Raw genomic sequence first — 19,193 nt, 5'->3', positions numbered from 1 at the left:
CTGACCCTTCGGGAGCCCGTTGACAAGGAGCTTGACAACTTCCTGGAGGATGACATCATCGAGCCCATTGACCCCTCGCCATGGGTCTCAAACATGGTCATTACGCCCAAGACAAATGGCAATCTTCGGATCTGCATGGACCTCAGGGTCGTGAACAAATCGATTATCCCCGACAAGTACCCGCTACCAACCGCTGAGGAGCTCACAACCCATTTTTATGGGTCCACGTTATTCAGCAAACTAGAACTGAGGCAGGAATACCTCCAGGTTCCCCTGCCACATGAGAGTCGAGATCCCACGGAGTTCATAACACACAGGGGGCTGTTCAGGTACAAACGCATGCCGTTCAGTCTCAGCTCAGCTGCCTCACGGGCCTTGTCTCCGACTGAACAAAAGTACTCTGTGGGAGAGCGGGAGGCCCTGGCTTGCATGTGGGCGTGCGAGCGCTGGCACTTGTATGGCAGACTATTCAAACTCCGCACAGACTATCAAGCCATCATAGCACTGCTGGCCACACTCCAAACACAAGCCTCTACGGCTTTGACAACATGACAACATGTCCGAGCTTCTACACGCTTTTACACAGGGCTTCCTGATGAATGATACAGTGGAGAAATATAAATTCCTCAGAGTTTGGACTTTCTTCTTTTACTTTGTCTTGTAATATATTTAGTAGCCCAATGTTCTTACCGGTTAGATTTGGGGATCCAATGTGTTGTGACGTTAGTAAGTTTACTCCACGGTAGAGATACATTTTTTCCAAGCAAGCAGACACACTGTTGTATACATCCCTGGTTGTCCAATCATCCATTCCATTGCAAGAATTGCCTCTGTTATTTCAAAGTTATCATTAATTCTTCTGAGAAAATTTGTAAAAGTTGAGCAATGTCTTTGATGTCAGTCAGTACTCTCATGCAGTGCGATAGAAAAGTCCTTTGTTTTCTTTTCAGCTTGGAGGTTAACTGCTCACCTATCACTTCCACACGCCTGGTGATGGTTCTGCGTGATAAGCACAATTTCTCTAATTGGCTTTTACTGACTGGACAAAGTATGCTAGCACTCTCCACTTTACAGTCTTTCACAAATTCCCCTTCGGCGAAAGGTTGCTATGCTTTGCAATTTTATGTGCCACTATGTAACTTGACTTACTTACTGATTCTTGAGTAGAGGACAGTTTGTTCAAAATATTTTGTTGGGCTTGCAAGTTCGTGGCAAGTTTAGAGGCCTTGCTTGCCTTTTGCTGGGGGACAGATTGGATTTCTAGCGTAGATTTGTACATTTATTTTATTTAACCTTTATTTAACTAGGCAAGTCAGTTAACTTCTTTGGGGTACCCCCCCTTCTTCTCAATTTCCGCCTAAAGACATACCCTAATCTAACTGCCTGTAGCTCAGGCCCAGAAGCAAGGATATGCATATTCTTGGTATCATTTGAAAGGAAACACTTTGAATGTTGTGGAAATGTGAATTGAATGTAGGAGAATATAACACAATAGATCTGGTAGAAGAAAATACAAAACATACGTTTTCTGTTTTTTATTGTTGCTGCATCATCTTTCAAATGACCAAGAACAGCCAAACATACAGATAGGATGCTGTGGATGATTTGAATGAAGAACATAAGATGGCAACAATAGCTGAGCAAAGTTTTAGACAGATAACTTCAAAAATGAGCGAGCTACATGACATTGAGCATTAAGTCACCCAGGTGTCCCACACAAATGTACCCAAGTGGCCGAATTGGTACAGTGATACATTTTGAAGGAAAGAACTATATACAAAATACATAAATGCTATTCTAACACACCCCCAAAAAAAATATATATATATATGAAGAAAAAAAAATATATAATAATAATAATAAACAAACAAACAACAAGGGTAACTATTTACACATTTTCTATTTACAATATTGTATATTTTATAAATAAATAAATAGATAAATATTGTGAAGACCCTCAGCCCTCAGTTCTGGTGCCATGGCCCATAGCAGTCTCTTTCTGCTGTAAAGCAGAGGCTTACTGAACAGGTGGTGCAGGTGATGGGGTATTTCCTGTGACAAAGGGCACAACGACGTCTCCCTACTGTGCCCTTTTTGCCCTGAGGCACATTCATGCCTGCAGAGATGAATCTGGGCAGGTGTACACCACTGGTTGGAGCAGAAGGTGCTGCAGTGGACTTGCTGTAGCTAGCAAGCTCCTGGATGAGCAGCTCCCTGAAGGCTAGCTGTGAGATGGGGGGCTGTCTCTATCAATTTCCTCTATAATTTGGGTTAAATCTGTATACCTAGACTTTGTTTTAGCTTTTCCTGATTTATTCGCCATAATTTAAATATATAAACTTGTTGAAAATGCTATTGAATATGTACTGCTATGCGTAACACTCGTGGCTCCGTCAAGTAGGATTTGCAATGGCGAATGAACCTCTTTTACGCCAGAGTTTATGACAAAGGCTGGTCTTCGAACGTATAACCATTACATATTGCCGTTTACCTCAGCTCATTGGCTATCTTCCAAGCTAGATTTCAAGATGATCAGTGGTCATTGGGCCAAAATACAGTCAATCAACGATAGACCGGTCCTACCATTGGTGCGCAATGAGGTCATTGATTGGTGTCTTCAAATCGGTTTGTTTCGGTCAATACGTCCCGGGAAAAGAACCATCATGTATGGTTGTGTTAGTAACAACCAGAGGATTGCAATGAAACCAACCATGACTGGATAAACGTTTGTTTAGTGTGTGTAATTACCACGAACGCTTCGTCCAAAGTTAAATGAGACGGAAATTACAACGCAACTGGTTTACAAATGTTTTGTGTTAGGCTATAAAAATGTATTTATCAAACAAAACGAACATTCACTGTGTAGTTAGGACACTTGGCATTGCCACCAGAGGAAGATATTCAATGGTAAGCGATTTATTTTATTGTTATTTCTGACTTTCGTGACGCTAATGCTTGGTTGGAAAATGCTAGTAATACTTGTGTGTGTGGGGCGCCGTCCTCAGAAAATCACATGTTTGCTTTTGCCTTTTTGAAATCTGACACAGCGGCTGGATTTTAAATGATGTAAGATACATGTATTTACAAGAATGTTTAATACAACGAATGGTGTATTTAAAATGTTAGCTCTCTGCAGTTTTATTTTGAAAAATGAGCGAGATTTTTCAAAAGTAGTTAGGTGTCCTCAGATTAGTTCCTGCGCGCGAGAGGGTAGCGCTCCATTTTATTTTTCTCTCTTATTGAGTAGGTTACGGTCCGGTTGAAATATTATCGATTATGTTTGTTAAAAACAACCTGTTTTGGCTCGGGGGGACTATTGAGAGAGAATTTTGTATGAGTCAGCCCTGGAAATAACATCCTGATGATTGTGACCTGCAGATTGTCCTGAAAAGGTGCATTAACAAAGATCAGGCAGAGCCCGCTGCAATCCCGTTAATAAAATGTGCCCGTTTCTCCTTTATCCCCTAATTTCTCTCCTTTCACCACATGGGAGCTCTGCCTACACAGTCCTTGCAGTCCTTATACTGTAGATACACACGCCCACGTATGTACGCTGCAGCTGTTTTTACTGCTGCAAAGGCACACAGTGAAACAGTCACAAACAGAAACAGTGATATAAACACTAACACATGCCAACAGTAAATAATCCATCTGTCTTTGTAAAATCACTGAATAATAACAAATCTGAAATGTACTGAAATGTAAGGAGTTTGACTGTGTTGTCTGACATGTTGTTTTATGTGAGTGTGTCTGTGAGACAGCTTTCTTCCTGCCAGAGTTAGATGACTATGATGGCGCCGACAGAGATGTCGCCTCGCTTCGCGTTCTTAGGTGCATCAAAGCTGGGACTGAGAGATTGAAAAACAAGCTCATCTCAAGGCCATCAGACTGTTAAATAGTCACCACTAACTCAGAGAGGCTGCTGCCTACACTGGACACTTTAATAAATGGATCCCTAGTCACTTTAAACAATAACACTTTAAATAATGCCACTTTAATAATGTTTACATATCTTACTTTACTCATATCACATGTATATACTGTATATCATTATATCATCTACTGCACCTTGCTTATGCCGCTTGGCCATCGGTCATCCATATATTTATATGTACATATTTTCATTCACCCCTTTAGATTTGTGTGTATTAGGTAGTTGGTGGGGAATTGTTAGATTACTTGTTAGATTTGTGTAGGTAGTTGTTGGGAGTTGTTAGATATTACTGCACTGCTGGAACTAGAAGCACAAGCATTTCGCTACACTCGCATTAACATCTGCTAACCATGTGTATGTGACCAATAAAATGTAATTTTGATAAAAAATATATAACAAATTGAGTTAGTGGGTGAGAGATTAGGAGAGCTAAACTGGAGAGGAGGGGGGCTGTTGTACCGTGGCGTGGGAGAGCTCCAGGGAGCAATGGGAGCAGCTCTGCACTTAACCTGTTTTCCTGACAGCCAACATGTAGCCTGGTCTCTGGGAGCCGATAGAGCCTACAGTCTGGAGTGAGGCAAGGGCCCTGGGAGACAGACAGGCAGGCGGGCTGGGCATATGGCCAGTGGGAGAAAACACATGTAATGGAGTATGGCAGAATACATGAAACCCACTGTGCCAGCTCACCCACTTAACCCTTCTGTTGCATTGTCAGTCTTTCTAATGCCAGGAAGGCTCTCACTGGCTCTTGTGCTAAAACTCTAAATGGATTTTACCTGCCTTTTAGAGATATGACGAGGCCCTCTCGTCTCCTCCCCACCCTGCTCAATGAATCATACCCAGGCACTACTCTTGTCCCACACTCCAGCTTCACACCAGCCCTCTAATTTTCCCTCCATGAATCACTAGCCTAGCCATGGCCCCTATGCATAAGCTACTGACAGCGCTAATCCCGCTAACACACAGCCCAGCGCATCACTCACACATTGACTCCTCAGCTAAAGGATGTTAATGGTAGCGAGTCCGTGGACAGACAGACTGGGGCAGAGGGTTTACTGACCTGGTACAGTGCCCAGGTCAACTGCTCAGCAGCTGATGGACTCTGACGAGCAGCGTTATGGGCCTCACGCAGGCGAAGGAGAGTGGAGCATGGCGCTTCCACCGCCCTGAGTAGGAGAGGATGCTGCTTCCACCGCCCTGACATCAGCTATAGGCAAGCTGGTGGACACATACCCTGCCCATGGTTATGTAACAGAAGGCGTAATGTGGTGTGAGATTATCACTTGGTTTGATGGCTACATCCTTTTTGCTGATCTGCTTCCACTTGGTGTAGTAGCTCCCTTAGTCATGAAACACCAAGGTGAAAGGCTATTAGCCTTCAACAGACCTCATAATGTAGTTCTGAGTTAAGGTTTTATCGTGGTCTAGCATGGTGCTGAAAGTAATGCATAATGTCATGTCAACAGCCAAACCCACTCAAGCTTTTCAGTAATTATCTACATGTGACTAGTGTGTATATGTGGCTATTTCGGGACTATTTTTGATGTGCTGACAGGGCTGTATCAGTGCAGTGGGCAGAGACTAAGTTGCGTGTTGCTCTCCTGCCTTCCTCCTCTTTGCCCACCAACACACCTCTACAACAGATGGAGGGCTCAACACATCAAAGTGTCACTACCATGCCATACTGGCACTGTTGGCATCACCCTAGCAACTGTCAGCACAAACATGGTCAGTGTACCCAGGGGAAAGAAATCCTTGTCCACTAATTATAATCATCATCTCCAGCACCAAACCAGTGTCTACATATTTCTCTGTGACATCACATGGTAGGATTGAAAGTAAGTGGTTTTCAAAACCTACGAGTTTCGAGCCCACAGGAAGGTATTTTCTTGCTCCCCACATCACCGCGAATCTCATAGTTTGAAAATCACTGTTTTTAAAATCCTTTAACTTTATATATTTTTCTACAAAACGTAGAAATGTTGACTCTGATATTGTGGTTGGGATAATGAAAATGAGGTTGAAAAGTGTTGCATTTGGCTTTTAACAGTTGTATAGAAATCTGCACACCCAAAATGTATATGGTAAAGCCTGAACCCCAGCACTCCCCTCGCTCCCCAGCTAGACCCATAACACACACACACACACACACACACACACACACACACACACACACACACACACACACACACACACACACACACACACACACACACACACACACACACACACACACACACACACACACACACACACACACACACACACACACACCCTCCAATCATATCACATCCAGTGCATTGCGCATGCAGAGGGATGCCTCTGAATGAATCCATGTGTGTAAATGTCATCAGTAAATGTCAATAGCTTTTCTGGGGCCAGGCCTGAGGACATGGAGGCTCAGCATATGACCCACACCTACCTTCAATTCCTGCCCCTTCATCCATTCTTCATCTGCTCAAAATAAATCCTCTGCTTAGCGTGATGAATTAAACAACACATTCAGCAGAGAGATGGAGGATTTTAGACAAAGCCAGAGTAGAAAAGAGGACGTTTTGTGAGCATAGGACTGCAGTTATCTACAAAGGGACATAAGGCAAACTGCAGGTATCGTGAAAATGAATTATCTAGTATGAGGTACGCACACATCCTAATTGGCGAGGTGCAGGCTGAGGAAATTTACATTTTCAAGAAAACATTTGTTTCAGAGCAAGAGTGTGTCACTACATCCTATGACTCATGAAAAGAAAAGCAGTGGAAGATTGGCGCCAAAGGAGATGACTGCAATTTTACGATCCCGTAACCAATTGTGCTATTGTGTATGTTTTTTCAAGTTATTTGTAACTTATTTTGTACATAATGTTTCTGCCACTGTAACTTATGACCGAAAAGAGCTTCTAGATATCAGGACAGCAATTACTCACCCCGTACTGGAGGAAAAGGTATTTTTTCTTCAACGAGTCAGACGGGAAGGATTTACTTCAGACGCCCGACAAGGCCCTCATCCCCGTCATTAGCAGGAGAAAGAGACGGAGGTATCGGGGACGAAGGTCCGGGTGCCTTGTAAGGATACGACGCCGAAAGGGTAATCTACCTTTACCATAGGTCCTATTAGCCAACTTACAATCAATCAATAATAAAATAGATGAAACTACGATCAAGTATATCCTGCCAACGGAACATTAAACACTGTAATATCTTATGTTTCACCGAGTCGTGGCTGAACGACGACATGAATACAGCTGGCAGGTTTGAAGCTTTTTCGGCAGGATAGAACAGCGTCCTCTGGTAAGACAAGGGGCGGCAGTCTATGTATATTTGTAAACAAGAGTATCTCATGATAAGCTGTAGAACACACTATTTACCAAGAGAGTTTTCATCTGTATTTTTCGTAGCTGTCTATATACCACCACAAACTGACGCTGGCACTAAGACCGCACTCAATGAGCTGTATACGGCCATAAGCAAACAGGAAACCGCTCATCCAGAGACGGCGCTCCTAGTGGCTGGGGACTTTAACTTCTTATGGCTGCAGGGGCAGTATTGAGTAGCTTGGATGAAAGGTGCACAGAGGTGCCCAGAGTAAACGGCCTGCTCCTCAGTCATAGTTGCTAATATATGCATTATTGGTATTGGATAGAAAACACTCTGAAGTTTCTAAAACTGTTTGAATTATGTCTGTGAGTGTAACAGAACTCATATGGCAGGCAAAAACCTGAGAAGTTCCACTTCCTGTTTGGATTTTGTCTGAGGCTGGTAGATTTTCAACCAAGCTCCCATTGAAATTACAGCGAGATATGGATGAGTTTGCACTTCCTACGGCTTCCACTAGATGTCAACAGTCAATAGAACCTTGTCTGATGACTCTACTGTGAAGGGGGGCCGAAGGAGACAGGAATGAGTCACCACTGCCATGAGGTGAACATTTTTTCACCATGCGCGTTCACATAAGAGGGAGCTCCGTTCCATCGCTCAACTGAAGTCAATGTAATTCTCCGGTTGGAACGTTATTCAAGATGTATGTTAAAAACATTCTAAAGATTGATTCAATACATCGTTTGACATGTTTCTACTGACTGTTACGGAACTTTTGGACATTTCGTCAGGTTTTAGTGAACGCCCCTTCCTGACGTTGGATTTGTATACCAAACACGCAACAAAAATAGCTATTATGGACATAGATGATGGACATTACCGAAAAAAACTAACATTTCTTGTGGAAGTGGGAGTCCTGGGAGTGCATTCCGACGAAGATCAGCAAAGGTAAGTGAAGATTTATAATGCTTTTCATGAGTTTTGTTGACTGCGCTGTTTTCAGATTATTGAATATTGTGTTTTGCCGTAAAGCTTTTTGAAATCTGACACAGCGGTTGCATTAAGAACAAGTGTATCTTTAATTCTATGTAAAACATGTATCTTTCATCAAAGTTTATGATGAGTTTTTCTGTTATTTGACGTGGCTCTCTGCAATTTCTCCAGATATTTTGGAGGCATTTCTGAACATGGCGCCAATGTAAACAGAGGTTTTTGGATATAAGTATGAACTTAATGCAGGGAATCCGTTTTACCTAATTTCTACCAGCATGTTAAATTTGCAACCAGAGGGAAAATAACTCTAGACCACCTTTGCTCCAAACATAGAGACGCGTACAAAGCTCTCCCTCGCCTTCCACTTGGCAAATCTGACCGTAATTCTATCCTCCTGATTCCCGCTTACAAGCAAAAACTAAAGCAGGAAGCACCAGTGACACGGTCAATAAGAAAGTGGTCAGATGAAGCAGATGCTAAGTTTTGCTAGCAGACTGGAATATGTTATGGGATTCTTCTGATGGCATTGAGGAGTACACCACAACAGTCACTGGCTTCATCAATAAGTGCATCGATGACATCATCCCCACAGTGACCGTGTGTACATACCCCAACCAGAGGCCATGGATTACAGGCAACATCCACACTGAGCTAAAGGGTAGAGCTGCCGCTTTCAAGGAGCGGCACTCTAACCTGGAAGCTTACAAGAAATCCCGCTATGCCCTCCGACAAACCCTCAAACAGGCAAGGCGTCAATAGAGCACTAAGATTGAATCATACTACACCGGCTCCGACGCTCGTCGGATGTGGCAGGGCATGCAAACTATTACATAGTCTATCAGACAAGCTAAATTACTTATATGCTCGCTTCGAGGCAAGTAACACTGAAGCATGCACGAGAGCATCAGCTGTTCCGGATGACTGTGTGATCACGCTCTCCATAGCCGATGTGAGTAAGACCTTTAAACAGGTCAACATTCACAAGGCCGCAGGGCCAGACGGATTAGCAGGACGTGTACTCCGAGCATGTGCTGACCAACTGGCAAGTGTCTTCACTGCTATTTTCAACCTGTCCCTGACTGAGTATGTAATACATACATTTTTCAAGGAGACCACCATAGTCCCTGTGCCCAAGAACACTAAGATAACCTGCCTACATCTGTAGCCATGAAGTGCTTCGAAAGGCTGGTCATGGCTCAAAACAACACCATTATCCCAGAATCCCTAGACTCAGTCCAATTTGCATACCGCCCCAACATATCCACAGATGATGCAATCTCATTTGCACTCAACACTGCCCGTTCCCACTTGGACAAAAGGAAGACCTATGTGAGAATGCTATTCATTTACTACAGCTAAGTATTCAACACCATAGTGCCCTCAACGCTCATCACTAAGCAAAGGACCCTGGGACTAAACACCTCCCTCTGCAACTGTATCCTGGACTTCCTGACAGGCCGCCCCCAGGTGGTAATCGTAGGTAACAACACATCCTCCACGCTGATCCTCAACACGACGGGGTGTGTGCTCAGTCCCCTCTTGTACACCCTGTTCACTCATGACTCATTGACCAAGCACGACCCCAACACCATCATAAAGTTTGCCGATGACACAACAGTGATAGGTCTGATCACCAACAACGACGAGACAGCCTATAGGGAGGAGGTCAGAGACCTGGCCATGTGGAGCCAGGACAACAACATCTCCCTCAACGTAATCAAGACAAAGGAGATGATTGTGGACTACAGGAAAAGGAGGACTGAGCACGCCCCCATTCTCATCGACGGGGCTGCAGTGGAGCAGGTTCAGAGCTTCACGTTCCTTGGTGTCTACATCACCAAGAAACTAACATGGTCCAAACACACTAAGACAGTCGTGAAGTGGGCACAACAAAGCCTATTCCCCCTCAGGAGACTGAAAAGACTTGTCATGGGTCCTCAGATCCTCAAAAGGTTATACAGCTGCACCATCGACAGTATCCTGACTGGTTGCATCACTGCCTGGTATGGCATCTTCTCGGCCTCCGACGGCCCAGTACATCACTGGGCCAAGCTTCCTGCCATCCAGGACCTCTATACCAGGCAGAGTCAGAGGAAGGCACGAAAAATTGTCAGAGACTCCAGCCACCCTAGTCATAGACTGTTCTCTCTGCTACTGCATGGCAAGCGGTACCGGAGTGCCAAGTCCAGGTCCAAAAGGCTTCTTAACAGCTTCTACACCCAAGCCGTAAGACTCCTGAACAGCTAATCAAAGGGCTACCCAGACCCCTCTTTTACGCAGCTGCTACTCTCTGTTTATTATCTATGCATAGTCACTTTAACTCTACATATATGTACATATTACCTTGAATAACTGGTGCCCCCTCACATTGACTCTGTGCCAGTACACCCAGTATATAGCCTCTCTACTGTTATTTTACTGATGCTGTTTAATTATTACTTTTATTTTTTATTTTTTCCTTTACACTTTTTTTTCCTTAAAACCTATTAAAGCATTGTTGGTTAAGGGCTTGTAAGTAAGCATTTCACTGTAAGGTCTACACCTGTTGCATTCGGCGCATGTGACAAACACAATTTGATTTGCTACATCCCAGAGAAGGACAAGCAAAGGCTCAATGTGGTGGCTTAATTGTATGGAAGCCATATGTACCAGATAGGAATGAAGAGGATTCCAATGATAGTGTATGGTACATACCATGATGTAGTTGTGGAGCTCGGGGTAGACTTTGTAGGACGCCAGCCAGTGGGACAGGGGGGTGGTGGAGGGGAAGGTGGTGGTCACAGCCAGGGACACCTCAGGAAGGGACAGCACCTTGAAGCCAAACTTTTCATACAGCTTCTGGAGCTCCTCGTCAGGCTGCTCCTCTCCCTCGCTCAGGATACTGCCCACGATGTAGCGACACTGGTCATCAGGCACCTGAGAGAGAGAGATAGATAAAGAGAGGCAGAGAGAGGAATAGAAAGGGAGAGGGAAACGGATACAAGATGAGACCAAAAAGTGATTAAAATATTCTGCTCAGTACATATAAAACCCCATCCATCCTCCCAGCCCGCCAGTCAGACCAGCTCGTACAAGAAAACAACAGAAGGCAGAAGGAATGGGAGAATCTTTAAACAGCAGTGTGTGCGTATACATCAGACAGTGAGCTGTCAATCACATTGGGCTCCAGCCTGGCTGCAGGCTTTCTGGTAGATAGTGAGACAGTGATATAAGAGTGACACGAGGCCAGATTTCAGAGACATGGCTGGTTGGCTGGGCGCTGCTGCTGTAGGCCTGTGAAGGTCCTCCTCTATGTGACTGGTGCCGTCTGTGGAGGCTGGCACGGCACAGGGTCACAGATGGCATCCAGCGCTACTCATCAACATCGCTGACAGCCCCATACACACATCTTATAATTACACCATTCACAATTCATCCCCCTTTTCTCCTTTCTCTCCCCCTAGCCACACTTATTCAATACAAGTTTTCACACCATAAAGAAACCAGGCTAGGACCTGGTACAGGGGAATACAAGGTCAAACGATGGTGAAAGAAAAGTCACAAGTCTCCAGGTATGAGCTATACCCCTCAACCAACTAACATCCCTTTAATATCCTTACACCTCTTCCCCACCAGTGGCTGGGCCATGCAAGTAATATAATGAGTGACAGTGTCTGTATTCTACAGTCTGTATTATGTAAGCGGGCTATCCGTCGGATCTGCTGCCGTCTTCTTCACAGGCAACATCAGATGACAGGGAATTATTCTGTCAAGACCGTATTAGTAATACTTGATCTACTGCTCCGCTTTAAGCCAGTGCAAACAAAGCCATTCACAACGGCTGTGTTCCTAGCAGCTTAGTACACAATCAACACCAAACGGTCCATATGGACGCTGCTTTGGTCCAGGCTGTGGATGTACACTGTAAGTTATGTTGACCTTCCTACATGAGCATGATAAAAGATGTTGTCAACAGGGCTTGTGTATAATGACGGTTCCCTGTCAACACTGCCAGGCTATAATATGACACTGCTACATCCATTTAAATAAAAGGAGAGAGAAATTACCACTGCCCTCCCATGGCCTATCTAACCATCTCTCTCTCCCTCCCTCATTCCCTCGCTCTCTAGACTCATAAACGGCCGGCTTGTTGCCCAAACGTAGCCCTCGCTTGCTAATATCATTCAGAGCTCCTTTTATCACTCACAGCCCACACACACACACACACACACACACACATACGCGCACACACACACACACACGCGCACACACACATACGCGCACACACACATACGCGCACACACACATACGCGCACACACACACACACACACACACACACACACACACTGCTTCTCATCTCTCCTCCACCCCAGATAACACACCCCAGAGACTAAAGGAAATAGGAGAAGAGCAACGCTCCATGAAGCTATTGGAGTGTCCTTTTCTCTCTCTCTCTCTCTCCCTCTTCTCTTGTCTCTCTGTATATATTTGTTAGGTTCATGTCTTAAAAAACGCACAGGGAGAATTCTGCCAGTCAGTCTGTCCAAGGCAGACAGCGGTGTTCTCAAAGCCAACCACGGCTCTTTAAACAGTTGTTCTGAAAAACAGAGCTGGCTTCACTGGGCTCTGCGTCTGTCAACAGATGAGGCTGAGGAGAGTTGCCAGTGCCCTTTGATTGGCCCAGGCGAACAACTGGCGCGTTGGCTAACTGGAAGACAGTTGAGCTCACCGCACCGTAATTGGATGGCGTAGTTGTCGGGTCGCCTTGCCACGCCTCAGAAAACCAACTCAGCACATTATATTTAATTTTTTTATTTCACCAGGTAGGCCAGTTGAGAACAAGTTCTCATTTACAACTGCGACCTGGCCAAGATAAAGCAAAGCAGTGCGACAAAAACAAACAAACTTACAGTCAATAATACAATAGAAAAATCTGTATACAGTGTGAGCAAATGAAGTAAGGAGTAAGGTAATAAAGGCAATAAATAGGCCAATAGTGGCAAAGTAATTACAATTTAGCAATTTAGCAATGTACACTGGAGTGATATATGTGCAAGTAGAGATACTGGTGTGCAAATATGGGGATGAGGTAGGTAGTTGGTTGGATGGGCTGTGTACAGCTGCAGCAATTGGTAAGCTGCTCTTACAGCTGATGCTTAAAGTTAGTGAGGGAGATAAGTGTCCAGCTTCAGTGATTTTTTAAAATTCGTTCCAGTCATTGGCAGCAGTGAACTGGAAGGAAAGGCAGCCAAAGGAAGTGTTGGCTTTGGGGACGACCAGTGAAATATACCTGCTGGAGCGCGTGCTACGGGTTGGAGTTGCTATGGTGACCAGTGAGCTGAGATAAGGCGGAGCTTTACCTAGCAAAGACTTTAGATGACCTGGAGCCAATGGGTTTGGAGGCTATTTTGTAAATGACATCGCCGAAGTCAATGATCGGTACGATAGTCAGGTTTACGAGGGTATGTTTGGCAGCATGAGTGAAGGAGGCTATGTTTTGCGAAATAGGGAGCCGATTCTAGATATAACTTTGGATTGGAGATGCTTAATGTGAGTCTGGAAGGAGAGTTTACAGTCTAGCCAGACACCTTGGTATTTATATTTGTCCACATATTCTAAGTCAGAACCGTCCAGAGTAGTGATGCTAGTCGGGCGGCCGGGTGAGGGCAGCGATCAGTTGAAGAGCATGCATTTAGTTTACTAGCATTTAAGAGCAGCTGCCATGGAAGGAGTGTTGTATGGCGTTGAAGCTCGTTTGGAGGTTTGTTAAGACAGTGTCCAAAGAGGGGCCAGATGTATACAGAATGGTGTTGTCTGCGTAAAGGTGGATCAAAGAATCACCCGCAGCAAGAGTGACATCTTTGATATATACAGAGAAAAGAGTCAAGAATTGAACCCTGTGGCACCCCCATAGAGACTTTAGAAAGACAGGGCAGGATGGACATAGGTCTGTAACAGTTTGGTTCTAGAGTGTTTCCCCCTTTGAAGAGGGGGATGATCGTGGCCGCTTTCCAATCTTTAGGAATCTCAGACGATACAAAAGATAGGTTGAACAGACTAGTCAGAGGGGTTGCAACAATGGCAGCAGATAATTTTAGGAAGGGAGGGTCCAGATTGTCTAGCCCAGCTGATTTGTAGGGATCCAGATTTTGCAGCACTTTCAGAACATCAGCTGTCTGGATTTGGGTGAAGGAGAACAACATGTGTGATCACACAACAACGTGTGATCTTCCGTCATCATGAAGTGCTTTGAGAGACTAGTCAAGGATCATATCACCTCCACCCTACCTGACACCGTAGATCCACTCCAATTTGCTTACTACCCCAATAGGTCCACAATCGCAATCACACTGCCCTAACCCATCTGGACAAGAGGAATACCTATGTAAGAACGCTGTTCATCGACTAGAGCTCAGCATTTAACACCATAGTACCCTCCAAACTCGTCATTAAGCTTGAGACCCTGGATATCGACCTCGCCCTGTGTAACTGGGTCCTGGACTTCCTGACGGGACGCCCCCAGGTGGTGAGGGTAGGAAACAACATCTCCACCCCGCTGATCCGCAACACTAGGGCCCCACAAGGGTGCGTTCTCGGCCCTCTCCTGTACTCCCTGTTCACCCATGACTGCGTGGCCATGCACACCAACTCAATCATCAAGTTTGCAGACGACACCACAGTGGTAGGCTTGATTACCAACAACAACGAGACGGCCTACAGGGAGGAGGTGAGGGCCCTCGGAGTGTGGTGTCAGGAAAATAACCTCACACTCAACGTCAACAAAACAAAGGAGATGATTGTGGACTTCAGGAAACAGCAGAGGGAGCACCCCCCTATTCACATCGACGGGACAGTAGTGGAGAAGGTGGAAAGTTTTAAGTTCCTCGGCGTACACATCACGGACAAACTGAAATGGTCCACCCACACAGACAGCGTGGTGAAGAAGGCGCAACAGCGCCTCTTCAACCTCAGGAGGCTGAAGAAATTTGGCTTGTCACCAAAAACACTCAAACTTTTACAGATGCACAATCGAGAGCATCCTGTCGGGCTGTATCAAGTGTCAAGGGCAGTCAAGTCTGGAGTGAACCAAGGGCTATATCTGTTCTTAGTTCTACATTTCCTGAAAGGGGCATGCTTATTTAAGATGGTGAGGAAAGCACTTTTAACAAACAACCAGGCATCCTTTACTGACGGGATGAGGTCAATATCCTTCCAGGATACCCGGGCCAGGTCGATTAGAAAGGCCTGCTCACAGAAGTGTTTAGGGAGCTTTTGACAGTGATGAGGGGTGGTCGTTTGACCGCGGACCCATAACAGACGCAAGCAACGAGGCAGTGATCGCTGAGATCCTGCTTGAAAACAGCAGAGCTGTATTTAGAGGGCAAGTTGGTCAGGATGATATCTATGAGTGTGCCCATGTTTACGGATTTGGGGTTGTAGGGTAGGTTCCTTGATCATTTGTATGAGATTGAGGGCATCTAGCTTAGATTGTAGGACGGCCGGGGAATTAAGCATATCCCAATTTAGGTCACCTAGCAGTACAAACTGTGACGATAGATGAGGGGCAATCAATTCACATATGGTGTCCAGGGCACAGCTGGGAGCTGAGGGGGGTCTATAACAAGAGGCAACAGTGAGGGACTTATTTCTGGAGAGATGGATCTTTAAAAGTAGAAGCTCAAACTGTTTGGGCCTAGACCTGGATAGTATGACAGAACTCTGCAGGCTCTCCCTACAGTAGATTGCAATTCCGCCCCCTTTAGCAGTTCTCTCTTGACGGAAAATGTTGTAATTGGGGATGGAAATGTAAGAATTTTTGGTGGCCTTCCTAAGCCAGGATTCAGACACATTAGGGTTGGCGGAGTGTGCTAAAGCAGTGAATAAAGCAAACTTAGGGATGAGGCGTCTGATGTTAACATGCATGAACCCAAGGCTTTTACGGTTGCAGAAGTCAAGAAATGAGAGCGCCTGGGGACACACAGGGCCTGGGTTAACCTCTACATCACCAGAGCAACAGAGGAGGAGTAGGATGAGGGTACGGCTAAAGGATATAAGAACTGGTCATCTAGTGCTTTGGGAACAGAGAATAAAAGGAGAAGATTTCTGGGCGTGGTAGGATAGATTCAGGGCATAATGTACAGACAAGGGTATGGTAGGATGTGAGTACAGTGGGGGTAAACCTAGGCATTGAGTGACAATGAGAAGCTCATCGACACAGATTAATCACACGGTGTAACCTCAATCACATCTCCTCCACCAAGAACATCAGCCAGAATTTACACAAACTGACAGAACCTGAAGCTGTGATTCTTATGTGCAACTTTAACAGTCCTTGTTTATTCTTCCCCCCATGCTTTAGAATGCATATTGTTTCCTAATGCAGACTCATCGGGCTGACTTTAGTGCCCACGGGACTCCAAGAAAGCTTTCTTTCAGAAATGGTGCCCTTCTCCTTCTCTCTGCCCCGGTTCCTCTCTAAGCCAGGTCTCCTGAGACCTGTTGAGAAGAAAAGTCATTTTGAAAGAAATTCTTTGCTTGGAGGTGATAGGGCCTTTTCTGACGGATGAGGGCTCTCCAACAATAGAAAGGTAGGGCTGGCCGTGGTAGTTCTTTATTAGCAGACACGTAATGAGGATTTACTCTCCTCATATTCCCCGCTCCTGGGCCCTCTGTGCTCTTCCCTCCCGTCTCCCACTTCTGGGAATTAATTCTTCTCAATAATCGGCCCGCTTTCAAATCGCTCATCGCTAAAGCGTTAGCGCTTTTGGGAGGACTGGGTGGGGGCATACACACATACTTGTTTTTCAGCTAGGAGGAGAGAGGCCCAACCTCTGTATTACAGTCCTAGAAGAGAAGAGAGGTACATAATGATGGAGCTTCATGCACTCTGCCTAGCCAATAATCACACCCATGAAAATGTAACAGCCAGGTAGGCCTACAATCAACAATATATTAGGCTGGATTGGCAACGTGGGATCATTTAGCCCCCTGATAAATCCTGGAGAAGGGTTAACATGCTGGATCAGGACTGGATCATCAGCTCACTGTCTATGTGTGGCCTACATGATGTCCACTCAACACCACTCATTAGACCCGTTTTCCAGATACAGATTAATACTAGTCCTGGAATAAAGATGACAGTGGAGATTCCTCATTGAGAGACATTGTTAATTGAGGACTAGGCTTAATCTGGGTATGGGAAATCAGCCCCTTTTGTTGACAGATGCCGGAGTAGCACACAGGGTTCCTCTAAGCGTAACACACAGTAAGGTGGGGTTCTTTCCTCTCCGGGCTCTGGTGGCAAGGTTCACCAATCATCCCTCCAGTCACAGCAGGGGGAAAACCGTTAGTCCTCATTCTAGTTGATTTAGCACTGTGATTTCAAACTACAGCAATGCCCTCTATCAATTTTCTAGGGATGCACAACATGTCGGTGAGCATATCGGAATCGGCCATTATTAGCTAGAAATGCGTCGGCAACACCAATGTGCAAAACCCGTTACGTTCGTCGTTTGATGAATGATACCAAGGCGCAGCGTGGTAAGCGTACATCTTTCTTTATTAGATGAACACCAGGCTACACAGTAACTGTACAAAACAAGATCCCACAACTGAAGGTGGGAAAAAGGGCTGCCTAAGTATGATCCCCAATCAGAGACAACGATAAACAGCTGCCTCTGATTGGGAACCATACTAGGCCAACAAAGAAATAGAAACATAGATTTGCCCACCCAAGTCACACCCTGACCTAACCAAATAGAGAATAAAAAAGGCTCTAAGGTCAGGGCGTGACAAAACCGATATCAAAGCTGATGTGCAGACCTATATAACGTAAATAGACGATGTAATGACGCCACAAAAGAAATACAGCGCTACACAGAACAAAAGCAGGAAAATGCTAAGTGCATAAGTGCACACTTCCAACAACTAAACAAGTTCAAGTCGAGCAGTCATTTGAAAGAGTAAGAACATTTCAGCGAGACAACTTAAAGGCGAAATCCATTAATTAAAATATTGGATATCGGTATCGGCCCAAAAATGTAATATTGGTGCGTCCATAAATTTGATCTGTCTTGGTTAGCATGTGTAGTCCAAAATAAGTAGAAAGTGCCCCAGAAACAGGATAACGTGGTACACGTGTTGACTGACTGTTGTGATGGGATGGATGGAGCGGAGAGGCTGTGTGATTGTGAACCAACACTGCACTACAGTCAATAGATCTGTGAATTTGGAGCCTCTTGACCTCAGCATCCTCCTTAACATCAATGTCTTCAGTAAGGCATGAGAAAATGATGGACGATGGATGCAGCATTCAGTCCAACAACAACACAGAGTCTGTGAAGTGGAGCGCAGTAAACAAGCACAAAACTCACCCACATCTCTGGATGAACAGCAGAGTAGTTGACAAACAATTCACATCAATGCCTATTCTAGAAAATTGCTTTTCTGCATGGGCGTTTACAATTATGGCGTATAGTATAGCCTATGTATGAAGTCCGACTATATTGGGGGTAGCACTTTATTTTAAGTGTCTGGAATAAATCATTTAAGGCATTTATAAAATGTGTGTTCACCATTTATTAATCATGAATAAGCCATTTACTGATCATTTGTAAAGTATTTTTGCAGTCCTTAATCTAAAGTGAGTGCAGTTTATACTTTATATAAAATGTTGAGTGACCACCAGTGTAATTTCTCACAAAAAGATATGCCATTGGTAGACATTTCTGCAGTATACACTCAGTGGCCAGTTTATTAGGTATACACTCAGTGGCCAGTTCATCTAGTACTGGGCCGGACACCGTTTGCCTCCAGAACAGCCTTTATTCTTTGGGGCATGGAAACGTTGCTTAATTGGTATCAAGGGACCTACCGTGTGACAGGAAAACATTTCCCACACGATAACATCACCAACCCGTACCATTTGGGGCCATGGACTGCTGCTTACGCCACATCCTGATTCTGCCTTCA

At 44.9% G+C, this 19,193-nt stretch overlaps 1 protein-coding gene across 1 annotated transcript in view; it reads right to left on the bottom strand.

Annotated features, from left to right (window-relative positions):
• The window catches only part of LOC139542806 (testis-expressed protein 264 homolog), a 145,023-nt gene that overhangs the window by 103,330 nt on the left and 22,500 nt on the right, over positions 1-19,193 (bottom strand). Inside the window, exon 2 of the mRNA XM_071348655.1 lies at positions 10,937-11,158. Coding sequence (XP_071204756.1) covers positions 10,937-11,158 — 222 coding nt within the window. The remainder of the gene's footprint in view (positions 1-10,936; positions 11,159-19,193) is intronic.

This window comes from Salvelinus alpinus, chromosome 2, assembly GCF_045679555.1.
Source record: "Salvelinus alpinus chromosome 2, SLU_Salpinus.1, whole genome shotgun sequence".
NCBI lineage: Eukaryota > Metazoa > Chordata > Actinopteri > Salmoniformes > Salmonidae > Salvelinus > Salvelinus alpinus.
Note: the sequence above shows the minus strand (reverse complement) of the source record. Positions and strands in the feature narration are given on the sequence as shown.